The 24,490-nt window shown below is 37.0% G+C and overlaps 1 protein-coding gene across 1 annotated transcript; it reads right to left on the reverse strand.

The window, feature by feature from the left end:
• Positions 1-885: 885 nt before the first annotated feature.
• LOC139862296 (GDSL esterase/lipase At1g28570-like) lies at positions 886-9,297 on the reverse strand. Its single transcript, XM_071850871.1, has 6 exons — positions 9,053-9,297; positions 8,845-8,976; positions 7,959-8,189; positions 1,842-1,990; positions 1,474-1,750; positions 886-1,319 (listed from the first exon to the last, which is right to left on the reverse strand). The coding sequence occupies exons 1-6, from the start codon at positions 9,189-9,191 to the stop codon at positions 1,054-1,056; spliced, it is 1,194 nt and encodes a 397-aa protein (XP_071706972.1). The 5' UTR covers positions 9,192-9,297; the 3' UTR covers positions 886-1,053.
• Between the last annotated feature and the right edge of the window lie 15,193 nt (positions 9,298-24,490).

Here is a 24,490-nt window from a genome sequence, read left to right on the forward strand (position 1 = left end):
AGTAACTTTATACTCCGTAAATTTTTTAGGTTCAAAAATTAGGACCAGCACGTTAATATAATTTGTTAAACTTTTAAGACCAATCCCAACGCCGTCATGGGCATTTTCTCAGTGCCACATCAGCTTTCTCTCTCCTCCTTTCTCACCACTTCCTCCCATAACACACCATTGCCAACCATGACATAATTACTCAAATTTTATTATTATTATTATTATTATTATTATTATTATTATTATTATTATTATTATTATTATTATTATTATTATATTATTATTGTTATTATTATTATTATTATTATTATTATTATTATTATTAATTATAGTTATTCTTACATTTAATATTTAATATTACTATTATAAAATTTAGAAAAAAAAATATACTTAAAATCTACACCACAAAATGTGTGGGGTGGTGGTGGACAAAAAAATCAAAATATCTTCTTCATCTTCTGTTTTGCTCACCATTCCAAAAGCTTAAACTCATCTTCATTTTAACTTGCAAGAAGTTTTTGAAGAATAAATTAAATCTAACTAAAACTCGTTTATACAACAAAATATAAAAAAGGACACACACATTTATCAAAAAAGGTTGAAGCTCCCGTGCTCGCAAATGCTTATCCATGAAAATTTCGAGGGCGAGTTGGTTGATGTCGTCGGAGGGTGGCCGAGGGCGGCACCAATGCCATCGGCGCCCTCGGATGAAGGTGAGGAAGACACTCCCCAGCACGTACCGCTGAGAGTGGTCTAACAATAACCACATACTTGATGTAACATAGGGATGACAATGTTGTTTTCTAAAATGATATTTAAATTTAAATGTTCAATTGGAAGAGTAGTCAAGAATATTGCAAATCGAAAGATAGGTAAGAAATAATTAAGAAAACCTAATCACAACAACAACATTATCCCATACAAATGGGGAGGTAGGACGTAAAAAGTTATACACTTACCTGTAGGTAAAGAGACTACTTTCAGAAAGACCACCGACAAACCTAACACAAATACAACTAATTAACATGAAACTGGACGCCCAAATAGCATTTATTTACCTCGTTACATTGAACTTGATAATACGTTTACCTCATGTAACATTGAATTAGGACACACAGAGTTGAAACGGGGAGTAGTGAATGGTCCTCCAAACAAGCTCTTATAAATAACTTTATATGCTGCTTCCGTCAAGTGCAATCCATCCCAGTTTGCGTACGTATCAGGCAGAACACATACACTTGACGATGAGTGTGCACATGCTATTGATGCATTGTAATTAAACGGCCCTCCACCTCCACAACACGCTTTCAAAGCTCCATTTATAAATCCTATAAAAAAAGATACTCCCATTGAATAATTTAATTCTATCCAACATGCTTACCACACAATGTACAACCAATCTTTTAAAGTTAATAATTTCTGGGACAAACTGTAATAGTAAGGTGGACAAATTTTATAATACGAAGAAGTAAAGTAATATACCATATTTGGTAGGAGACTGGAAGAATTGCATTGCAGCATTGTAGTAGTCAGCGTAGATGATGTTGGTGTCAGGATGAAGTTCTCGAATTTCGTTTAACGCAATCTGGAGAAGTTCGTTATGGTACTCAGAGAACTTGTTCAATCGTACAAGGCAGCCGGTTGAATCATCGTACTCAACACTGTCAGAGCCATAATAAATTGTTAGATACACCGAGGAGCATCCAATTGGTAAGTTTCCTGGTACTAGTAATGTCTTTGCCCCCATATCAATAAGCTCCTGCATTTCAATTTCAATAATAATAATAATAACAATGGTTAAAGTTGTTGGGTAATTAAGATTTAAAAATGTGTTAAGTGTATGTGCTTACTGTAATTGCTGACGTGATGACGTCAACAACAAGTGGAACATAGGTTTTTATTTCTTCAATGGACTTTCCGGCCATCAATGCATGATTATAATCGTTTCCTCCAATTTCGCCCATGAGAACTAATGAATGTTGAATTAAATGCCTACAATCTGCAATGTGCATTATTAATATATATTATTTTGCGAAAAAAACAGTAATATAAATAACGGATCAACAGAAATATGGTTTTTCAAAGAATTGGGTAATTTGGGTCATTTGGACCCTTTAATGTTCATGTGTACTTTCTACAATTTTTTGGAATTGTTGGTTATTTTTTTGTCAAAAAAATGTGAAGCTGAGACCCAAAATTACTATTATTGAAAGGTTATATTAGCCAATAGTTGAATTTAGCCCCTGCCTATACAAGTATGTATACTATATGTTAAGAAGAGGGGATCGCCTGGACGTTGGGAGATATAAATTTGAGAGAAAAACAACTCTATTACTCACAAGAATAGATTTACAGAGTATTACAAAACTCTTACAAAAAAAACTCTCAAACTCACACACTCTCTAGGTTGTGATTACACTTCTCTGAGTGATTTAGGATGATTTACAATTGAGGTTTTCACCTCTATTTATAGTAAAAATTCTATGGCGGTGGAAGGGTGTGAACGGAGATGGTGGGCGGCCGTCATCGTGTTCATCTTTGCTTCTTCTACATGGTGTTCAAAGAAGGCTACTTTGAACATCTAGAAGGTGAGCTTCTAGATTGTAGGCTGGAAACTTTCAATTCTCCCCCTCCAGCCGAATCTACGAACATTCCAGTTATGTCTCTGCATAACTCCAACTTCTCTCGAGTCACCACCTTTGTTAACATATCCGCAGGATTCTCCTTTGTATGGATCTTCACTAGTCTCAACAGTTGTCGATTAATTACCTCGCGTATCCAATGATAGCGAATATCAATATATTTTGTACGGGAATGGTACATGGAGTTCTTGCTCAAATCTAGAGCACTCTGACTGTCACAATGTACCTTGTACTCCTTTTGCTTGATTCCAAATTCTTGGAGATAACGCTTTAACCACAACATTTCTTTTCCAGCTTCTGCGGCAGCAATATACTCTGCTTCAGTTGTGGATAATGCAACACACCTCTGTAGTCTTGACTGCCATGAAACAGCTCCCCCTGCAAAAGTGTAAATGAATCCTGAAGTAGATTTCCTACTATCAGGATCTCCGGCCATATCCGCATCTGTATAGCCTTCCAAGATTGGATCAGCTCCCCCGTAACAAAGACATAGATTCTTTGTACCTTTAAGATATCTGAGAATCCATTTTACTGCATCTCAATGCTCTTTCCCGGGGTTCGAGAGAAAACGACTCACCGTTCCCACTGCATGAGCAATATCGGGCCTTGTACACACCATCGCATACATCAAACTTCCAACTGCTGAGGAATATGGTACTGACGACATCTCCCCGATCTCTTCCTTGGATGAGGGACAAGAACTCTTGCTTAACTTGAAATGGTTAGCTAATGGAATGCTAACAGGTTTGGCATTGTTCATATTGAAACGTGAAAGCACTCGTTCAATATACTTCTCCTGAGATAGCCATAACCTTTTATTCTTCCTATCTCGGGTTATCTGCATTCCCAAAATCTGTTGAGCCTGTCCTAAGTCTTTCATGTCAAAAGACTTAGAGAGTTCCTTCTTCAGCTGGTTGATCTTCGTTACGTCTTTTCCTACGATCAAAATATCGTCTACATAAAGTAGAAGAGCAACGAAATCTTCTTCAGAAAACTTCTGAATGTAGACACACTCATCTGCTGCAGTTTTCTTGTACCCGTGACTCACCATGCACGAGTCAAACTTCTTGTACCACTGCCTAGGTGCCTGCTTTAAACCGTACAAACTTTTCTTCAGCTTGTTTACGAGATTATCTCCTGAAACCTCAAAACCTTCTGGCTGCTCCATGTAAATTTCTTCATGTAAATCTCCATGAAGAAAAGCAGTCTTTACATCCATCTGTTCAAGCTCCAAGTTCATACTTGCGACCAATCCAAGTATGACTCTAATTGAAGTCATCTTGACTACTGGTGAAAATATCTCGTCAAAATCAATCTCTTTCTTCTGTTGGAATCCTTTGACTACAAGTCGTGCTTTGTATTTCACCACTTTTTCACTACCATCCTTTTTCAGCTTGAACACCCATTTATTTTTCAGTGCCTTCTTCCCGCGTGGAAGTTCTACAATCTCATAAGTTTGATTTTTCTGCAGAGAATCCATCTCATCCTGCATTGCGAGCAACCATTTTTCTTTATCCTTATGAGTTACTGCTTCATGAAAACTCTCCGGTTCTCCATCTTCAGTAAGTAGAAGGTACTCGGATTCTGGATATCTACTCGATGGAATCCGACCTCGTTCAGATCTACGAACTTCTGGAACATTCTGAGGAGATCCACCATCATCTTGACCTTGTGATGGTGCTGGAACGTCTGGCAGATGGGGTTGTGGCTCCCCCTGCTCAGCACCGTCATTTTCCTCATTATCTTCTACTTCTGGCATTTCTTCTTGCACTGAAAATTCATTTCTCATGAATGATTCCGTTGTTGCCTCTGGCACCTGAGCAGCAACATTTGACTTCTGAGATATTGTGGGTTTTTCAATATCTTCTATTGTCTGACTTTTATGGAACACCACGTCCCTACTTCTGATCACCTTTTTCTCCTTTGGATCCCATAATCTGTATCCAAATTCTTCATCTCCATAGCCTATGAATATGCATGGAGTGGTCCTTGCATCCAGCTTCTGCCTGAGCTCCTTGGATACATGTGCGTACGCCAAACATCCAAATACTCTTAAGTGAGAGTATGATGGATCCTTTCCAGACCAAAGTTTCTCCGGAACTTCAAAATTCAGTGGTACTGATGGAGATCGGTTGATCAAATAACAAGCGGCTCTGACTGCTTCTCCCCAGAATGGCTTTGGCAGCTTAGCCATACTGAGCATGCTCCGAACACGTTCCATGATTGTTCGGTTCATTCTTTCTGCTATACCATTATGTTGAGGGGTATGTGGGACCGTCTTCTCATGTCGGATGCCATATGATCTGCAATAGGCATCGAACTGTCTGGAAGAGTATTCACCGCCGTTGTCGGATCGAAGACACTTTAACTTCTTTACTGTCTCACGTTCTACCATGACATGGAACTGTTTGAAGTAATCGAACACCTGGTCCTTCGTCCGTAAGAAATATACCCACACCTTTCGAGAAGTATCATCGATAAACGTCAGAAAGTATCGATTGCCGCCAATTGATTCAACCTCCAAGGGACCGCAAACATCAGAGTGTACCAGACTGAGTAACTCTGATTTTTTCGTTGAAGAGGAATTAAACGAGACTCTATGCTGCTTACCAAACAGACAATGATTGCAAGAATCTAGTGCAGCATCCTTGTCTACATTGATAAGCTCCTTCTTTATTAGGGTAGACAACCCTTTCTCACTCATGTGACCGAGTCTCTGGTGCCATAAATTTTGTGAAGCCTCCTTTTCTGCAACATTAATACTGTCTGTGCAGATCTTCACATGAGTCTTGTACAGTGTGCCACAAATGTGTCCTCGAGCGACTATCATAGCGCCTCTTGACAATTTCCATGTGCCTCTATTGAAATGACTATCATAGCCCTGTTTATCGAGAGCTACTCCGGAAAGTAAATTCAGCCGAAGATCTGGCACATGGCGGACATCCTTCAAAGTGATTGTGCTCCCGGAACTTGTGTTTATCTTGACATCACCAATTCCGACAATCTCAGCGGAACTGGAATTTCCCATCTTCACAGCTCCAAAGTCTCCAGCTTTGTATGTTGTGAAGTATTCCATGTATGGAGTCACGTGGTAGGAAGCTGCATTATCTACCACCCATTCTGTGTCTTCTCGTGAGACGTGAAGGCATGTCTCATCATGGGTTGAACAATAAGCTACATCACCTGTGATAGCAACTAATGTTTCTCCACCCTTATTCTTCGGCTGTAAACTGCTTTGACCTTGTTCCTCTTTTAATCTATAGCAGTTCTTCTTCATATGTCCCTCTAATCCACAATGATGACATATATATGTTGGTTTTCTGCCATCAGCTGACCTGCCCCTGCTCTTACTTCTGCCTCTCCATTTATTTTTGCTACTCATTCGCTGTCTCCCCCGATTCTCTGTGACAAAGGCATGGGTCTGATCTGTGCCCATGTCTTTTCTCCTTGCCTCTTCACTGAATAGGGCATCCTTGACCATTGACATGGTAAGTTTGCCATTCGGGGCTGAGTTGCTGAGTGTTACTACCAGCGTTTCCCAACTATCGGGAAGGGAACTAAGTAGCAGTAGCGCCTGAACTTCATCGCCAAGCGGCATCTCTACAGACGATAACTGGTTGACCATGCTCTGGAACTCACTGGTATGCTCGGCAACTGAAGTTCCACTTTTGAGCTTCATGTTGACTAAACGCCTCATCAGCAGGGCTTTATTCCGAGCAGTCTTGGCCTGGTACATGTCCTCCAACTTTTTCCAGAGGACATATGCGTCTGTCTCTTGTGCAACATGGTGGAAGACACTATGATCAATCCATTGACGGATCTGACCAATAGTTTTTCGGTTTGATTTCTTCCACTCTTTCTCTTTGGCAGAATCAGGGTTTATACCCTTCAATTCAATAGGATCGAACAAATCCTTACAGCTGAGGAGATCTTCCATTCGAGGTTTCCACAGCGTGTAGTTTGTGGCTGTGAGCATAATCATAGCTCCGAAAGATGATGTTGACTCTTCTGTGGACATTATCACCTTACAAATAATTTTTCAACACAAACGGGGTTGAATTGTAGAAAACAGAGATCACCGTTACGTCCGGAACGGTTGAAAATGGTGGAATAGACACTTCGCGGCTTAAATTCCACTTACGGGGCAAAATTATAATTTTTATAAACTTCAGGGACCAAGAATGAAATTCTGAAAATTTTCAGGGACCAAATTGTAAAATTTCAGAATTGCTACAGTACCGCTACAGTACCGCTACAGTACTGCTACAGTGCCGCCGCTGCTACAGTGAATTGCTACAGTGATCGTCTTCTCCGGCAAAAATTCCGGCACCGGTCGTCTTCTCCGGCGAGATTCCGGCGAGTTGACCAAATTTTGACCGCGTTTTCTGGGCTCGTTATAACTCCGTTTAAGTCACCGTTTTTTGCGTTGGACTCGGTTCGACGAGACGAATCCAATGGTACACTCAAAATTGGATTTTGAGAAAACTTCAGAAAACCCAAAAGTCGACCAACGTCTCTAACCAAGCTCTTGATACCACTTGTTAGGAAGAGGGGATCGCCTGGATGTTGGGAGATATAAATTTGAGAGAAAAACAACTCTATTACTCACAAGAATAGATTTACAGAGTATTACAAAACTCTTACAAAAAAAACTCTCAAACTCACACACACTCTCTAGGTTGTGATTACACTTCTCTGAGTGATTTAGGATGATTTACAATTGAGGTTTGCACCTCTATTTATAGTAAAAATTCTATGGCGGTGAAAGGGTGTGAACAGAGATGGTGGGCGGCCGTCATCGTGTTCATCTTTGCTTCTTCTACATAGTGTTCAAAGAAGGCTACTTTGAACATCTAGAAGGTGAGCTTCTAGATTGTAGGCTGGAAACTTTCACTATATATATACAAGGCCGGATTTTGAAGTCCGTAAGATGTGCAATTGTAAAGGGCCAAAAAATATAACCCTATAAATCTCTATGGTTCAAATTATTACTATCTCCGTTCCAATTTAATAGTTATCGGGGAAAAAAAACACAGTTTAAGAAATGTAATCATCAGCTTGTATTTTTTGTTCACTTTTATGTTTTATCCTTTACTAGTTTACCTATTAAATTGTGACGGGGGAGTACAAAGTTTTGAAAATTAAAAGATAAAAACTGTCGTATTGATTGCCGATAGTAGTTCATAAACTTTTTGGTACTATTTAACTTATTCTTGTATGTATGAAAAACTTTCGTATACAGAGACTTACTTTTTACTTATTGAACATGGTACATAAAATTAACAGGAGGGCTGCCCTGATTATATACATATTGATTGATATTACCTTGAAGATTGGCACATATGGATGAGAAGGACTGTTTGAACCATTCCAATTGTACTCGTAAAGATGAATTAGTCGTAGGATTAATAACACCATTTGCAGCATGAAACGAAGTATCCAGTGCAGTTGCACCAGCCACCGCGTAATTTACTCCTCTTCGCATTTCCATCATTCGCACGCCATTCCTCTTCCCACTCACAAATGGTCGTACCAACGGAAGCCTCATGCTCTCAGCTTCACAAAAGTAATTAAGAACCACGTTACAGAATTGCTTTATAAAAGTCTTCGTTTGTCTTAAATTAATAGTCTTGTTTTGTTTTGACTTTTTAAAAGTCTTTATTTCTTAACTTTGATTTTAAATAACATTTTTTTTTATAATATTTGATAAATTTATATCAAATATAAACACATATAAAATTTAATTTATTCTTATAATTTTATCAAATATATATTATATTATATTATGGGGATGATTCTCACACACTGTTTTTGATCCTGACACACCAACTTACTTGAACTCCTCCCTAATAATAGGGTAAAAGGGTGTGTGAGGATCAAAAAACAGTGTGTGAGAATCATCCCCTTATATTATATACCAAAAAAATATTATTTAAAAGTTAAAGTGGACCTCACAACAGCAGTACTCACAATAAATTATTCATATGATAAAAAGAACACGAGATGTATGTAGTACCCACAATGAATTATTCAGGTAAACTGTACAATTAAAAGTGGACCTCACAATAAATTATTTATTTTGTCAAGAAATAAACTTCATCAAAACAATATGTACTCATATTGAGGATGAGATGATGTTGGAATGAAAATGTTCTATAAAGATTACATGTAACTATAGAGGGAAAATTGAGTGTAGGAAATGCATATATACCGATGAAATCGATGATGAGACGACCATTGGAGCAACGTCCAGTTGGCGTATGAAAGAACGTTTCACCGTATGGGGGTAAAAAGAAATGCAGAGGCTGTTGCTTCAACTCAGCAGCAAGTAGTTTTAAATTACCTATACGTAGTGATTGTACATAATATGTGATGAGATATTTTGTGTGTTTGTCGTTCTAAAAAAATAAAAACGCTACCTGTATCAGCTAGGGAGTCACCGAAACTGATGATTGAAGAAAAACATCCGTTTGTGTACGTCGTACAAGTCGATAGTAACTGGAAAATAACAATCAATGTTATGAAGGAGAAAGACTTTGATGAGGATAGATTGGCCATTGAAGAGTATTGAACTCAACAATAAGTGTTTTTATAAAAGTAAGGTTTGTGCTCCACCTATTTATTAATTATTATAGTGGGATATATGGTACAGTATATGATCATGTTAGGAAAACTTATATTATTGATTGATTGCCCTTTTGGAATATATGACGTACGTATAATGTGAATTAAAAATATCTTGGGTTATTAACGAAAGAGAAAAACAAAACTAGTGGTGTAGGTTTGTGGGGCAAGGGAAATAGAAAACCGGATTCAAATCGGGTAGAAGGGGCAATCAGTTTCAGACCAATGGGAGCTCGCCAACAATTATCATATTTAACTAGTTTGGAGCTCGGGTGACCAAATCTACATACACATATAATTTTAATATTTTTCTTAATCAATAATAAATAAACGGGTTATAAAATAAGGTAAATTATAAGTCGACTTCTAAAAATAGATAAAAATAATCATTACCTTTTTTATATAAGATAAAAATATAGGTAAAAAGTAAGTGGTTAAATGGTAAAGTAATTAAAAAGCATAATATAATGAATGTAATGTTTTAAACTGTGTATTTTTACCTAAAGACTATTAATATTGGACCGAGGAGTAACATATAACAATATTTTATAATACTTAAAAAAGTAAACAATTTTTCTATTTTGTATGTAATATTTGTATATGTTCGGTTTCATATTGGCCGGTGGTCTCCTTGAAAGCAATCTCTCAACCCGTCAAAGAGAGAGATGACTTTCTCTGCTTTTGTGAGTGTTTCACTTGGGGTTGAGAAACGACTTTTCTTTATTGAAGGATAAATGAAGGATTATCAACGTTTCACCTCTCCTATAACCCATACATGTGAGATTGAGTTTTGTTGTTGTGTTGTTGTGTACACCAAATTTTATATTTTAAAGAAAAATCAAAGAAATCATTTGTTCAATTACTCAATCAACGTTTTAACCTCCAAAACCCACCAATGGGCCTCTGGGCTGACCCGTCTACTAAAAACCCTAATCAGACTATATATTATACAAACAAAATCACTTTTCCATTAATTAACTTATTTCTCCAGTGTTCTTTCCCCCTTCTTTCATCCCATATACCACATTCTCCTTCTCATTCTTTTCTCGTTATTCTTTTACTTATCATCTACTAAATGTCTAATATCTAATATTTAATTAGGTAATTAAAATTAGTTCGTTATGAATACTTGAAATATTGAAGGTTTCTAGATCTGTTATATAATCCTTTTAGCCACACGACTTCATTTTAGTTAATCTAGTTCGTTTAAAAATTATGCTATGGTGTGTGTGTGTGTGTGTGTATATATATATATATATATATATATAGTTTTTCGACTCAAATTTTTGTTTATATATCGATATACATAATATGTATATTTATAGATGCAAAATACAGAGCAACTGTGTTTATCTATGGATTTATATTTTATACTCCATTGTGGTAAGAAAAAAAAAATTCAGAGCAACTGCGTTTATCTATGGATTTATATTTTATACTCCATTGTGGTAAGGGAAAACCCAAAAGATTTATATTTTATACTCCAATGTGGTAAGCAAAAAAAAAAAAAAATTTTTAGAGCAACTTTGTTTATCTATGAATTTATATTTTTATACTCCATTGTGGTAAGGGAAAATCCAAAAAAAAAAAAAAAAAAATTGCTACAGTAGCTACAGTGGTTGCTACAGTAGCTACAGTGATTTCGAGCGAGGTGGCGTGGTATGATTGGTGGGTTTTGTCCATATTTAGTATATAGTATAATATATAGATAAAATCTTGAGAACTTGACTAAAAGACTCGGCCCTTATTATTTGTTTATAACACAAATGTTATTATTATTATTATTATTATTATATTATTATTATTATTATTATTATTATTATTATTATTATTATTATTATTATTATTATTATTATTATATTATAATAAACTTAAAAGTATTAAAACTTACAAAAAATTAGTGGGAAGCCTAGAGACAATCTAGACCCCCACACCTCTAGCAATAGCAAAACCTATCCTAGTAAAAATATGAGCAGCAGCACCGGCACCAATATCTTGCGCCATCGAACTCTTCTGAACCCGCTTTAGCAAAGAAACATTATCCTTTTCTAATTCCCCAAGGGAAGAAAATGAGAAAGGAATGAAACCATAACCAATCGCCTGACAGCTAGATTCGTACTTGACCCGCTTCCGACGAGCCGCATCAACCACAGCACGTCCAGGGACAAAGTCAGAAAGCCCAGACTGTGTCAAAGGAGAAGACCGTGTCAAGTCAACACAAACATCGCGACCACAATCCCAGGAATAAAGTAACACATCTGCAGGTCTGAGGGCCCTGTCGTTCCCTCCAGACAACCCAATGTCAACCTCCTTTCTCGCTGAAATCCCAGATCGATAACAAACATCAACAAGGGAATCCCGAACAACATTATGTCGATGCGTAATACCCACCATACCAGCACAAGACACCGCGTGATCCCCGAAAATATCCCCAGTAAAAACCCTTGAACAGGCAGAGCATGCCGTCGAGATAGAGAACAATGGAACACCCTACCGGTAGCACAACACACATCGGTAAGTCTTTGCGTTCATCGTCTGACCCAACCCCAAAATAGGGACTGCCCTTAGCCAAGCAGAGGTGTGATCACCCTGCTGTGATTTCCATAAGGCCGATTGTCGGGGAGATAATGAAAAAGTGGATTCTGCAGAAGCGGTAACCTTTGTGAAATAAACATCTACCAATTTCTTCATGAGTATGGGGGCAGCGACCTCACTCTGATTACCTAAAATATCAAACCCAACCGTTTTATTAAACAGACCCAATGCATCTTCAAAAGCACGACCAAGACCAACAATACCCGCATGACGTAGGAGCTTGGTCTGCAACCCAGCAGACTGTAATCGAGAAGCCAGAAAAGCATAATGACGAACATCTCCCGCAGAATAAACACCAAGCCCTCCAAATGCAAATGGCAAGGTGGCAAGCCGCCACTGCCAATCACCAAACCCAGCCCCTGAAGCAGTAACAATACGCTCCAAGGAAGATCGAAGGGCTCCATCGAAAGCGCGTTGAGCCGCCTCAAATATACTAGGAGGACAAGTACGCAAGGTAAAGTAGAGTTTAGAAATTCCCGTACATGCCCTAAGCAACAACAACTCACACTGAGGATCATCAAGCTTAGCAACCTTATCCATAAGCGCAATGGACTTGGTCACCCTTTGCATCACCAGTTCATTACTAAAACCAAGATCGGAACTTGCGGGGGCCCCAAGCAACTTAACACCATTTAAAGGTCGAGCAATATTAGGAGGAAAGACACCCACTTGCCTGCTGCGAGGGTCCTCCGTAGGCCAGAAAATTTCTGTTTTTTCAACTTTGAGATGAAGCCCAAAACGAGGCCCATCCCCCATAATCAAATGCAAAACCTTCCCCACCACCAAAGTGTCCCCAATAATAGTGCCATCATCCAAATACCACGCCTGAAGACAAACCTCAAAATTATCTCTGATTTTAGAAACCAATGGTTGTAAGACCAAAGCAAAAAGCAGCGGACCAAGGGAATCACCCTGTTGCACCCCCTGAGAAGACCATAAGGTGTGGTTCCCATAATACAATCTTGCTGGATTAGAGTAGCAAAATTCAACCCACTGAGAAATGCTCGGACAAAGGCGGCGAACTTCATGTAACATGAACGTACGATCAACAAGATTGAATGCATTTTGAAAATTAACTAATAACATAGAGAGGCCAACATCAGAGCCACGATCCTCAATCAACCGATTCACAGCATGAAGAATAGCCTCACCACGTGAAGAAACAACAACACCAAATTGAAGACCATCGAAGTAACTTTCCAAAGACTGGTTATTATTATTATTATTTGAAATTTGAAATTTGAAATTTTTAATTTTTAATTTTAAATTAGGATTTTTTTTTTATAAATGATAATCCTAACCTAAAAGGATATTACTAAAGGCCTAGGACATGCAAGAAAAACTTATACAATACTCCGTAACAATTATCAACTACTTTCTAGAAAATAATCACTCCATGAATCACTACTTTTTGTGTTAATTTAATTCTTAATAACAACTTTAAAAAATTTCATTAAAAATTATTAAAATTAATATAAATGAGATACTCATGTATGTGCAATGAAATGCATCTAAATATGATGCGATGGTACTATACCAAATATATGAAAATATGACGCGATGACATTACACCAAAATATACGAAAAATTTATTTAATTCATTGTAAACGCACTGTATTTGTACGTATACTAAAACTGTAGGATGAGGGGTGGAAAAGCACTGTGAACAGTGAACAAATTCCATATTGTTAAAAATAATTTTTTAATGATAGCCCAAAAAATTGTCATTAAAATTTTCAGAATTGTACTCTAATAGTAATAGCCCACTATATTTTATAACTACCACATTCATTACCTTAACGTACTATTAACTATGCATACAATATAATCTTAATGATAGCCCAAAACACCATCATTAATCTTAATTATGCATACCATACAATATATGGTGGTTCGAGCGATTACTAGAGGAAAGAAAGTTCCTAACGTCGTTGTGAAACTTGGCTGCCCATAATTGTATTGTTCGGTTTGTCATTTGTGTTTTGTGTTGTCTTTATAGGTTGTGTGCTGATATGCTTGATGATGGTTTAGTTGTGTTGTTCCTTTAGTAGTTTTTTTGGTGTGCTATGTTGGTTAATTAGCTTGTTAAGTTGCTCTGTTTCCGCTAACTTGTTTTTTCCAGCCTGACTCAGCTCGCTTTAAGATAGTGTTGGTTGAATGTTGGTTAATGAACTAAATGACAAAGAATAGTATGATGATTAACCAAAGAATATGTTTTGATGATGACACATACATATGCATAAGTGATGACCGACATCTTAACATAAAACACGCAAGGTCACTAATCCATACTTTATCTTGCAAATGACCAAGTCAACATAGCTTAAAAGAATATAATTAAAAGTTCAGCAACATACACGGTCAAAGGCACGGTCGACCGCATAGCCAGCCGCAGAACCCCAAACTGAATTGTAACGCAGTTTTGTGAAAACAAGTTGCACGGTCGCTACCACGGTCAACCGCAGTGCGATCGCAGTTTTCTCTGTTATCAATCTTGACCAAATAAAGTTTGACTAGTTCCCGACATCTATAATTCATGAAACCTTTTTCAACACGCTTATTGATCGGTGTCAAAGGGCCGGTCAAAAATAGCCTAATTACTCTACTTTAGATATGGTAAGCAGGTTCGTTCCACGAGAATTTATGGTTAACTAGCAAGCAATTTCAAGATTGGTTTGTTTGTGATTAACTAAAGTAAAGACTAGATTAACAATTACTAAGCAAATATAAACTTTGAGTATTTAAGAGCATAAACAATGAACTAAACGAAAAGGTTGTAATCAATTGGATGGAAGCCTTTATTCCTTAACAATCCCAATTATGCATGCACTAGTTCAACAAATCCTTATGCTATCAAATTATCAACTAAACCTCATGGACAAAACTTCTTCAATTTTCCAATTTATGATTATCTTGGGCACAAACAATGCTACTTACACACGTTGTCTTTATCCCTATGCTAATTATACTAGATTGGATTAAGCACAAGGTGTTAAATAACAATCACTTGTCTTGCAACAATCAATAACTTTCAAACTTGCATTAATTGATAACTCAAAAGATTCAATGAAATTATAAACCGAAAGACATAAGGATTACAAAATCAAGAATCACATAAGTAAATGAAAAATTAAGCATACAATAATTGTTCATGCAAGGAATAAAGTAAAAGAGACTAGCCAAGCATGTTGGTGATGATGATCATTGTTGCTTCTTGAATTTGCATGATGAACACTCCTTGAATCCTAGCTTGAATCTTTGCTTGATGATGATTGATGATGATTGATGGTGTGTTTTTTTGTATTTTATGCTCCCAAAACTGATGAAAAAGGTGTTTAATTCGTAGCCTAGGGTTTACCTTATATAGGGATGAAGTAGGGTATTCCCCAAGCATGAAATCCCTCAAATCCGGCTCTAAATTCTATCCAAAAATACGTCCAGCTGCCCCTTATGATCACCAGCCGCAATTTACACCCATCCGCAAAAACCAAGCGCCTCCTTATGCCCGTTTCTGACCTGAACAAAACTTTTACACCAAGCCAGCCGCCCCTTATGCTCACCAGCCGCAATTTGCGGCTGGGCACTTTTTTCGCTCCTTTTTCTCGTTTTAATCCTCATTTTCGCGTTTCGTCTTGACTTGTTACCCATTATGAAAACCTTATAAAATAGCCGTTTAAACCTCACATGCACACATAAAATTCATCTCTTAATATCAAACACGATCGGCATTTATGAACCGATCAACTCCCCCACACTTATCCATGTTTGTCCTCAAACAATCTTAAACTCAAATCTTCAACTCGAACCTTTAACTTGAACTTTTAACAACTGATAAATCTTCAAAAGAATGTATAAAACCGCAAAGTCTTGAACTTCATATCAAACATAAATTCTCCCGACATGGCTCTCACTTAACCAACTTTAACTTATCGATTTGAATCATGAATATATAAACATTTCATCTCTAGCCAATACTTCAAAAGTGTAATAAAACCTCGAACTTTGTGATCTTCAAATAAAACATGAGTCAAGTGAGATCCATCCACAATATGGATTAGATAAAAGAACCATATACCATCAATTCCATTGTTTTAGAGGTTGGTGTGCCAGAATGTCCGAAGACACCCCTTTTTGGTTCTCCGGGTGTTTTAGGATCACAGCACTCATCTCATGCCCCAACAACTACTCCGGTGACTCTCGGAGCAGGGTGGACAATTGACAAAGGGTCGTAGAATTTAAGTCCCACGTGACTTATAATGAGAAATAGTTTTTGTGGATTTAGCCCCATCTAGCTCTATTTTTAGCGGTATTTTACGCCCCAACAAGGCTCGCGTGTAGCAATATTTATCCAGCCCCTATACTGGCTGTTTTATGGATTTGGCTCCATTGAGCTCTCGTTTTATAGTTTTAGCCCCAAGCATGGCTCTCGTTTAGGAATATTTATTCAGCCCCTAAACTAGCTGTTTTGCAGCGAACTGCGGGTATGGCTAGTGTCATCCACAGCTAATCCTGGTTTTGGATAGCGACACAGAACAAGTTCAAGCACTAGCATTTGTTCCCGGTATCGAAACAAGATGTGAATGAACAGGAAACGACATTTTGTACTTTTCAATTCGTCAAATCATGGGTTATACTGCAAAGACTAAGCTTTACGCGGGACAATCCTGTTCCAGCTTTACATTGTAATCAATCATACACTGGACAACATACGGGATTTAACCTAACCGAGTTATTTTCGGTTTGTAACACATTTTGACTTTCTTTGAAATCACAATTTAATCACCAAGAATTTTTTTAACTTTTCAAAATTTATGATCATAAACTATGATGTTTCACTCTTTTTAATCACAAAGTCAATTTCCATGTTAATACCCATAATATTCATGATTACCACATGTCATTCCCGTTTATCTTTTCATAATCTTTTTAACAATCTCATACTTGGGTTGTGATGAAATTATGATTAAAAATTTTGTTCAATAGTAATAATCATAATGTTTTACTCATTTTAAGCTTCAAACCTAAATAATGTATCCCAAAAATTTTTAATTTCCCCTCTCCCCCACACTTACATCATGCTACGCCCTCGGACGCATGTTTTAGAGTATTACAATACTTATCTGAAAAGAAAAGGAAAAAATTTAACATATTACCGAGACACTCGCACGTTCACCATCCAATAGTAACCATTGCGCACCATTTTGATTTATCATCACGCATTCCATTTGATTACATTTATCCTTCCATTACAACTTAGAAAAGAAAAACAAAAGAGAAGCGTAAAATCTAACTAGCCACTTTCGTAGGGCTAACGATTGCACTTAGCATGTGCAACAAGCCTTTAAACCACCCGATTCCCTCGGGTGGACGCGTTTTGTCTCGTGAGGGCTTGCAGTGAACATACCCACAAAGTTCTTTTATCTAAAAATAAAAATAAAATAGAAATAAACTAAAAGAAAATAAAGAAGATTTACAAACTCTACACAAGTTTGCGCATTTTTTATTTCCGAGTCGTGCACCCGACTCTTTCGCTACTTCGGGTGTGTTTGGGTGACGAGCTTGTTGGAGCTTATGGGAGCTTATAGGAGCTTGAGCTTATGATTTTAATAAACTCCAAGTCATAAGCTTCATTTGGTAGAGAAAAAAAGTAGAGCTTATGAAAATCATAAGCTCTGAAAAAATAAGCTACTTTTAGTAGCTTATGAAAAAGAGCTTATGAACTGGAAAATAAGCTCCAGCTAGTTTACCATACACTTATAAAAAATAATAAGCTCCAGCTACCAGCTTAAAAAATAAGCTCCAGCTCCAGCTCTATCTCATAAGCTCCAGCTCCAGCTACAAGCTCCAGCTCCAGCTACTTTCATCCAAACACACCCTTCAGCTAATTCCAGGACTGTAGAAGGTTCCTCCTTCCCTCGCTTTATGAGAACCTTCACTATCTCTAACTTTCCTCAACTTAGAATCCAACCACACATCATTCTCCTTAGCCACATGCATTAACTCAAACAATTTAGCTTCTTCTTTAGGAGACAAGTTACACACAAGACGGTTGGTTAAGCTTTCATCCCCCTACTCCTAGCATCATGGGCCCGTCTATGTAATTTCCTCATGAAACGATCAAGCACCGGGTCATCCACATATTCCTTACACTCACTATCATGCCTTAAAGAACTATGTGGCGGGTTTTCACTATCTCCCCCACACTTAGGCCTTTCAAGATCCTCTAAATTAGAAATCACCTCATAATCAACTCGAGAATTCACCTTTTCATTCTTATTCACTTTGATCTTGTGACCTCCAAATCGCTCAACGAGTTTTTCTACGATTTTCCCCATTACTTTAACTACTTTTTCATCGGATTCTTCAGACTTTTCAAGTGTATCAACAGACACATTCCCAACACAATTCTCCATTTTGTTATCACTAGATACCTGCTCATTTAATTTTCTCATTGATGGTGGTCGAGAAGGCCTAATCATCTTTGGGGTTACCAAATGTTCATCCTCTTCACATTTAGAAACTTTTTCATCCACCCCAACAAAGGTGGATACTGCCATCATGGTTTCTTTAATCGGTAATGAACAAGTGGTGCTAATAGACGAACTCAACTTGGTTTCAATAACTTGACTCAGATTTTTCAATTATCGCTCAAGATTTTGTATCGACTCTAGTTGACTCATCAAAATTCTGCATTAGTTCTTATTTGAGATTCCATGAATTCACTTGTCATACCCTCTTCACTAGATTTTCTTACCTCCTCTTTCTCTTTCACATCCGATGCATACTTTTGAACTTGTTCATGGTTAGTATCCAACAAAAAACAATCCTGGACATCCGGTGTATGTAATGAATTAAAAATATTAATCCGTGCTCTCTTATTACCAAAATAAATGTCCATAACCCCGGTTCTACAATTGATAAGAGCATCAATTGTGGCCAAAAATGGACGACCAAGAATGATCGTCGGTTGGGTCTCCCTAAAAGTGGTCTCTGTGTCCATAACTATAAAATGTACCGGGTAATAAAAGTCTTCCACTTTCACAATCACATTTTCCAACATACCCCGTGGAGTTCTCATTGACCGATCCGCAAGTTGAACGAGAATATCAGTGTGTTTTAAAGTTCCCAACTCGTATCGCTCAACAAGGCTCGATGGAAGTATGTTAATACTAGCCCATAAGTCCAACAAAGCCTTTTTAATATTAACATTCCCCACCGTAACAGAAATTAAAGGTGTCCCCGGATCCTTAAACTTAGGTGGAAGTGAACCAGAAATTACAGCACTCACTTTTTCAGTTAATTTTACCTTTTTGGGCAATGATGCGTTGAGTTTACGCTTTTGAACACACAAATCTTTTAAAAACTTAGCATATGCAGGAATTTGTTTGATTGCATCAATAAGTGGAATATTTATATTTACTTGTTTAAATGTTTCCCACATATCATCCATTTTTAGTCCCTTTTTCCCATAAGGGAATTGGTTTGGGGGCTCCAAAGCCTCGGGGAATGGAATGGTATTAGTTTCCATGTTCGATCTCCCAAACTTTTCAACTACCGGTTTTTCCACATTTAACCCAATCCCATTACCATCTTTAACATCAATTTTATCGTTTACAACAATGTCATCATCCTCATCAAAAACAATAGAAGACTTACCTGAACCACGCTTAGTCTTTAATTTCTCGGTTGCCTCAACTTGGTTGTTATAAGTCTTTCCACTTCGCAAAGTTCCTACCATGTTAACACCATGACCTTTACCATTTTCTTTGTGATTTGGATTTAAAACCGTGTAACTTGGAATGGTACCCGGTTCCCTTGTTTTCAACCACATTACCAATTTCTTTAGCCAACGCACCAATAGATTTATTTTGAACCTGCACTATCTTTCGCATCTCTGAAATAAATGCATTCATCTTTGCATTCGAGCTCGATGGTTGATTTGGTGGAGCATTGCTTTGGTTTTGATCTTGGTTTTGGTAATGGTTTCGGTGTTGGTTTGGTGTATCCAATGTGTTATTGTTGTTCCAACTGAAGTTTGGATGATTCCTCCACCCTGGGTTGTAGGTGTTAGAATATGGATCATATTTTCGCCCTTGAACCTCGTTCACTTGCTCTTTCATTATTGGTGGGTTCCATTGCTTACATCTATTTGCATAATGTGAAGCATCCCCGCATAGTGAACACACTTCCTGAACCTGCACAAAATTAAAACTACCATCCTGCTTCGGGTTGTTAAACATTGGCATTAACATCTTTATCTCATCTAATTCCTTTTCTAAATATCTAGACGACCCTCCCGAAGTGGACACTTGGTTAACTTGGGAAGAATTGTCAGTTTTCCATTCAACCGAAGCTTGGGTTTTTGAACCCTTGCTCAATTGCTCGAAAAATGATCACTCATCCTCACTACTTCGAGTCATAAACACACCACCACTAGACGCTAATAGAAATTGTATATTTTGTGAGTCAAGACCATCATAAAAAACTTTGAGAAGTTCCCATTTCGGTATTTTATGGTGGGGACAAGATCTAAGAAATTCCTTCAGACGTTCGTATGCTTTATGAAAAAGTTCACCTGACAATTGCCTAAAAGATTTAATTTGCATACGCATATCTGAAGTTTTACTTATCGGGTAGAATTCCTCAAGGAATTTCTTTTTCTTCACCGCCCAAGTAGTAATACTACGGGCGGGCAAGGACAAAAACCATCTTTTAGCTTTATCTTTTAATGAATAAGGAAAAAGACGAAGACGTACCTCTTCATCGGTGAAACCGTTTACCTAATTTGTAGCGCACATTTCATTGAACTCTGATATATGTTCATATGGTTCTTCGTTAGCCGTACCTTGGTAGGTAGGCAAAATAGCAATGAGTTGAGGTCGAACCTCAAATCACCGGTTATTTCCCGCATTGGGAGTGGGAAAAACAATGGGTGAATGATCCTCATATTCACCCGGTTGGTAATACGAGTCCACTCCTCTTTCACCTTCAGCCATTATGGTTGTTTGAACAAAAATTTCCTCCTCATCTTCAGAATCTGATTTAGTAGAATTTGGTGGGACAATTGGATGTGACTCTGGTAGTGGTTTTGTTCATTCTGAAGGCACTGTCGAGTTTTTCAAAATCCTTGTGGATTTTCGATTAGCTTTTGCAGATTTCTCAATTTCCGGGTTTAAAGGCTCAAGATTTTGATCTCCTGAACTCCGAGTTTGCATATACTAACCTGCACTTCAACAAAAACAAGAATACCGAGCGTAAAACTGACAAAAACAAAATAAAAAGAAAACAATATTTTTGGATTTTTCTAGTTTTCAAATTTTTAAGTTTTTTTTCTAGTTTAAAAAGAAAGCAATTAAAATAAGTACTTGCAATCAAGCGTACACTTCCCCGGCAGCGGCGCTAAAATTTGATCGATGTCGAAGGGTCGGTCAAAAATAGCCTAATTACTCTACTTTAGATAGGGTAAGCAGGATTCGTTCCACGAGAAGTTATGGTTAACTAGCAAGCAATTTCAAGATTGGTTTGTTTGTGATTAACTAAAATTAACTAAAGTAAAGACTAGATTAACAATTACTAAGCAAATGTAAACTTTGAGTATTTAAGAGCATAAACAATGAACTAAACGAAAAGGTTGTAATCAATTGGATGGAATCCTTTATTCCTTAACAATCCCAATTATGCATGCACTAGTTCAACAAATCCTTATGCTATCAAATTATCAACTAAACCTCATGGACAAGACTTCTTCAGTTTTTCAATTTATGATTATCTTGGGCACAAACAATGCTACTTAAACACGTAGTCTTTATCCCTATGCTAATTATACTAGGTTGGATTAAGCACAAGGTGTTAAATAACAATCACTTGTCTTGCAACAATCAATAACTTTCAAACTTGCATTAATTGATAACTCAAAAGATTCAATGAAATTATAAACTGAAAGACATAAGGATTACAAAATCAAGAATCACATAAGTAAATGAAAAACTAAACATACAATATTAGTTCATGTAAGGAATAAAGTAAAAGCGACTAGCCAAGCATGTTGGTGATGATGATCATGGTTGCTTCTTGAAGTTGCATGATGATCACTCCTTGAATCCTAGCTTGAATCTTTGCTTGTTGATGATTGATGATGATTGATGGTGTGTTTTTGTGTGTTTTATGCTCCCAAAACTGATGAAAAAGGTGTTTAATTCGTAGCCTAGGGTTTAATTTATATAGGGATGAAGTAGGGTATTCTCCAAGCATGAAATCCCTCAAATCCGGCTCTAAATTCTATCCAAAAATACATCCAGCCGCCCCTTATGTTCACCAGCCGCAATTTACGCCCAGCCGCAAAAACCAAGCGCCTCCTTATGCCCGTTTCTGACCTGAACAAAACTTTTACACCAAGCCAGCCGCCCCTTATGCTCACCAGTCGAAATTTGCGGCTGGGCACTTTTTTCGCGCCTTTTTCTCATTTTAATCCTCGTTTTCGCGTTTCGTCTTGATTTATTACCCATTATGAAAACCTTTTAAAATAGCCTTTTAAACCTCACATGCACACGTAAAATTCATCTCTTAATATCAAACACGATCGGCAATTATGAACCGATCACTTATTATAGATGCCTTCTCCATACTCAATTGAGTTTTGGTCGTAAAAACACTAATCGTGGTTAATTACGCCTAATGACATCTTAATGACAAATTAACCATGATTAGGCATAACACATAAGTGTTAATCAACAACTTGTGATCTTAATTCTTATCTAGACTTTCTTAGTATGATCATCAAGTACCAACACACAAAAGTCAATGTCACTAGAACAATAATTATTATTAAAGATGACTTAGTGATTAATTAAGGGAAATGCTTTCAAGTGTAACTAGTAAAGACTTGTAATCCTAAAATACACTTAGGTACATTTAGGATGGTTATCAAGTCCCAACTAGAGATTGCTCTTCCCTTGTGCATGTATTGGACATTAATGTGTGCTTACACATTAATCATGCAATATGTTATATTGCAAGTAAGCTTGCTAAAAGCTTAAATTATAAGTTGTGCAAATATCTATATGATTGATCTTAGAGTAACTATCTCTTGCTATGTGTGAGTATTACTCGCTACTTGCCAATATGCTTAATACTCATAAATTTGTCAACTTGATTAATATGTTTGCTATGTGCTTACTAGTTAGGATTCAAGTAACTAACCTACTCCAATAAATTAAGTGTAAAATGGTTCACAATGAAATTATATTCAATTATCTATTTGGTCTAGTCTAAGTAACTAAGTGTGATTGCTTATTCAAGTATGACTTAACTTTGATGTCTTTACATACTTAATGATTATCTTAGAAAGACATCATTCAATTAATCTCTACCTAAACTCAAATGGAACATGATTTGTGATTAATTGAAACTAGGAAGTTAATGACATAGTGACTAGTCTTTAGAATTGAACCAAAGGCATTAATGTGACTAACTAATTCTTGACCAAACTGAGATTTCCCAAAATATCCATCAAGACACTTCTCCAAGAATGTTGGGTTTACCACTTTTGGAATGTTAAGTCACTTTCACACAATAAGACCAAATCTCACACACTTAATGCATATAGTACTTGCATAGGATGTTTGGTTTCCTTTGCAGGTGCTAGAAGGAGTAAAGGTGCCAAAATGTGATGTTCAAATTTGAGTCAAATGACTATACAACGGATACCAAATTTGGACTGGATCACGGACGGTCGAACCACGATCGACCGTACTGGCAACTGTATGTCAACGCCTATTTTTTGAATCCCACTATAAAAAGCAAACATTAAAGAGCATTTGAAGCTGACCCTCTTGCATATTTCAAAAGCTTATTTCCAGAGATCACAAGGGCTCTAATTACTAATCAAATGTGATCAAGTAAGAGAAGATTCTATGATCTTATAGATATAAAATTTGGTTGTTGTAAACTTACTAATCAAAATCATTAATCTTGTGAGTTTACTTAGTGTAATGTATGTCATAGTATTGTCTTAGGATCATCATTACAAAGTGTATAAGTCTTGTAACTTCAATTAGTAGAAGCATAGGCTAGCTTAGTGATCTACTTCCTTAAAGGGACTTAGGAAGTTGATTAATCTTATTTGGAGATTAATATTTGTCCAACACGAAGATAAGTTAATCTAGGTTGGAATTGATCTTTCAAAGGGATAGAAAGATTAGGTTTGTTGTCAACTAAAGAAGTTTAAGACTTGTAAATCGGATCTCCACCGGGTTTGGAGAAAAGTGCTTAGTGAAGCAACAAATCCCGATTAGTGTAATCGGGGAGTGAATTAAGGTGGATTAGTTAACATCCACCCGAACCACTATAAATCCTTGTGTCTATGTTCTTTACATTACTTCATTCATCATTTTGAACATAAACACTACACACATCAAGTTTGAGTTGAATTGGTTGATCATAGTTAATCGAATTTGGTGATCAATCGAAAAAGTGTTAAAAACTTATTAAGTAACTATTCACCCCCCCAGTTACTTACAATTGGTATCAGAGCAGTTGCTCAAATAATTGCTCTATAAACGTTTTTTAAAGTGTCAAAATTCGTTTCGTGCAAAAACTTGAGTCAACGATTCTTGGATCAACTCAAACTATGGGATACT

This window comes from Rutidosis leptorrhynchoides, chromosome 8, assembly GCF_046630445.1.
Source record: "Rutidosis leptorrhynchoides isolate AG116_Rl617_1_P2 chromosome 8, CSIRO_AGI_Rlap_v1, whole genome shotgun sequence".
Classification (NCBI taxonomy): Eukaryota; Viridiplantae; Streptophyta; class Magnoliopsida; order Asterales; family Asteraceae; genus Rutidosis; species Rutidosis leptorrhynchoides.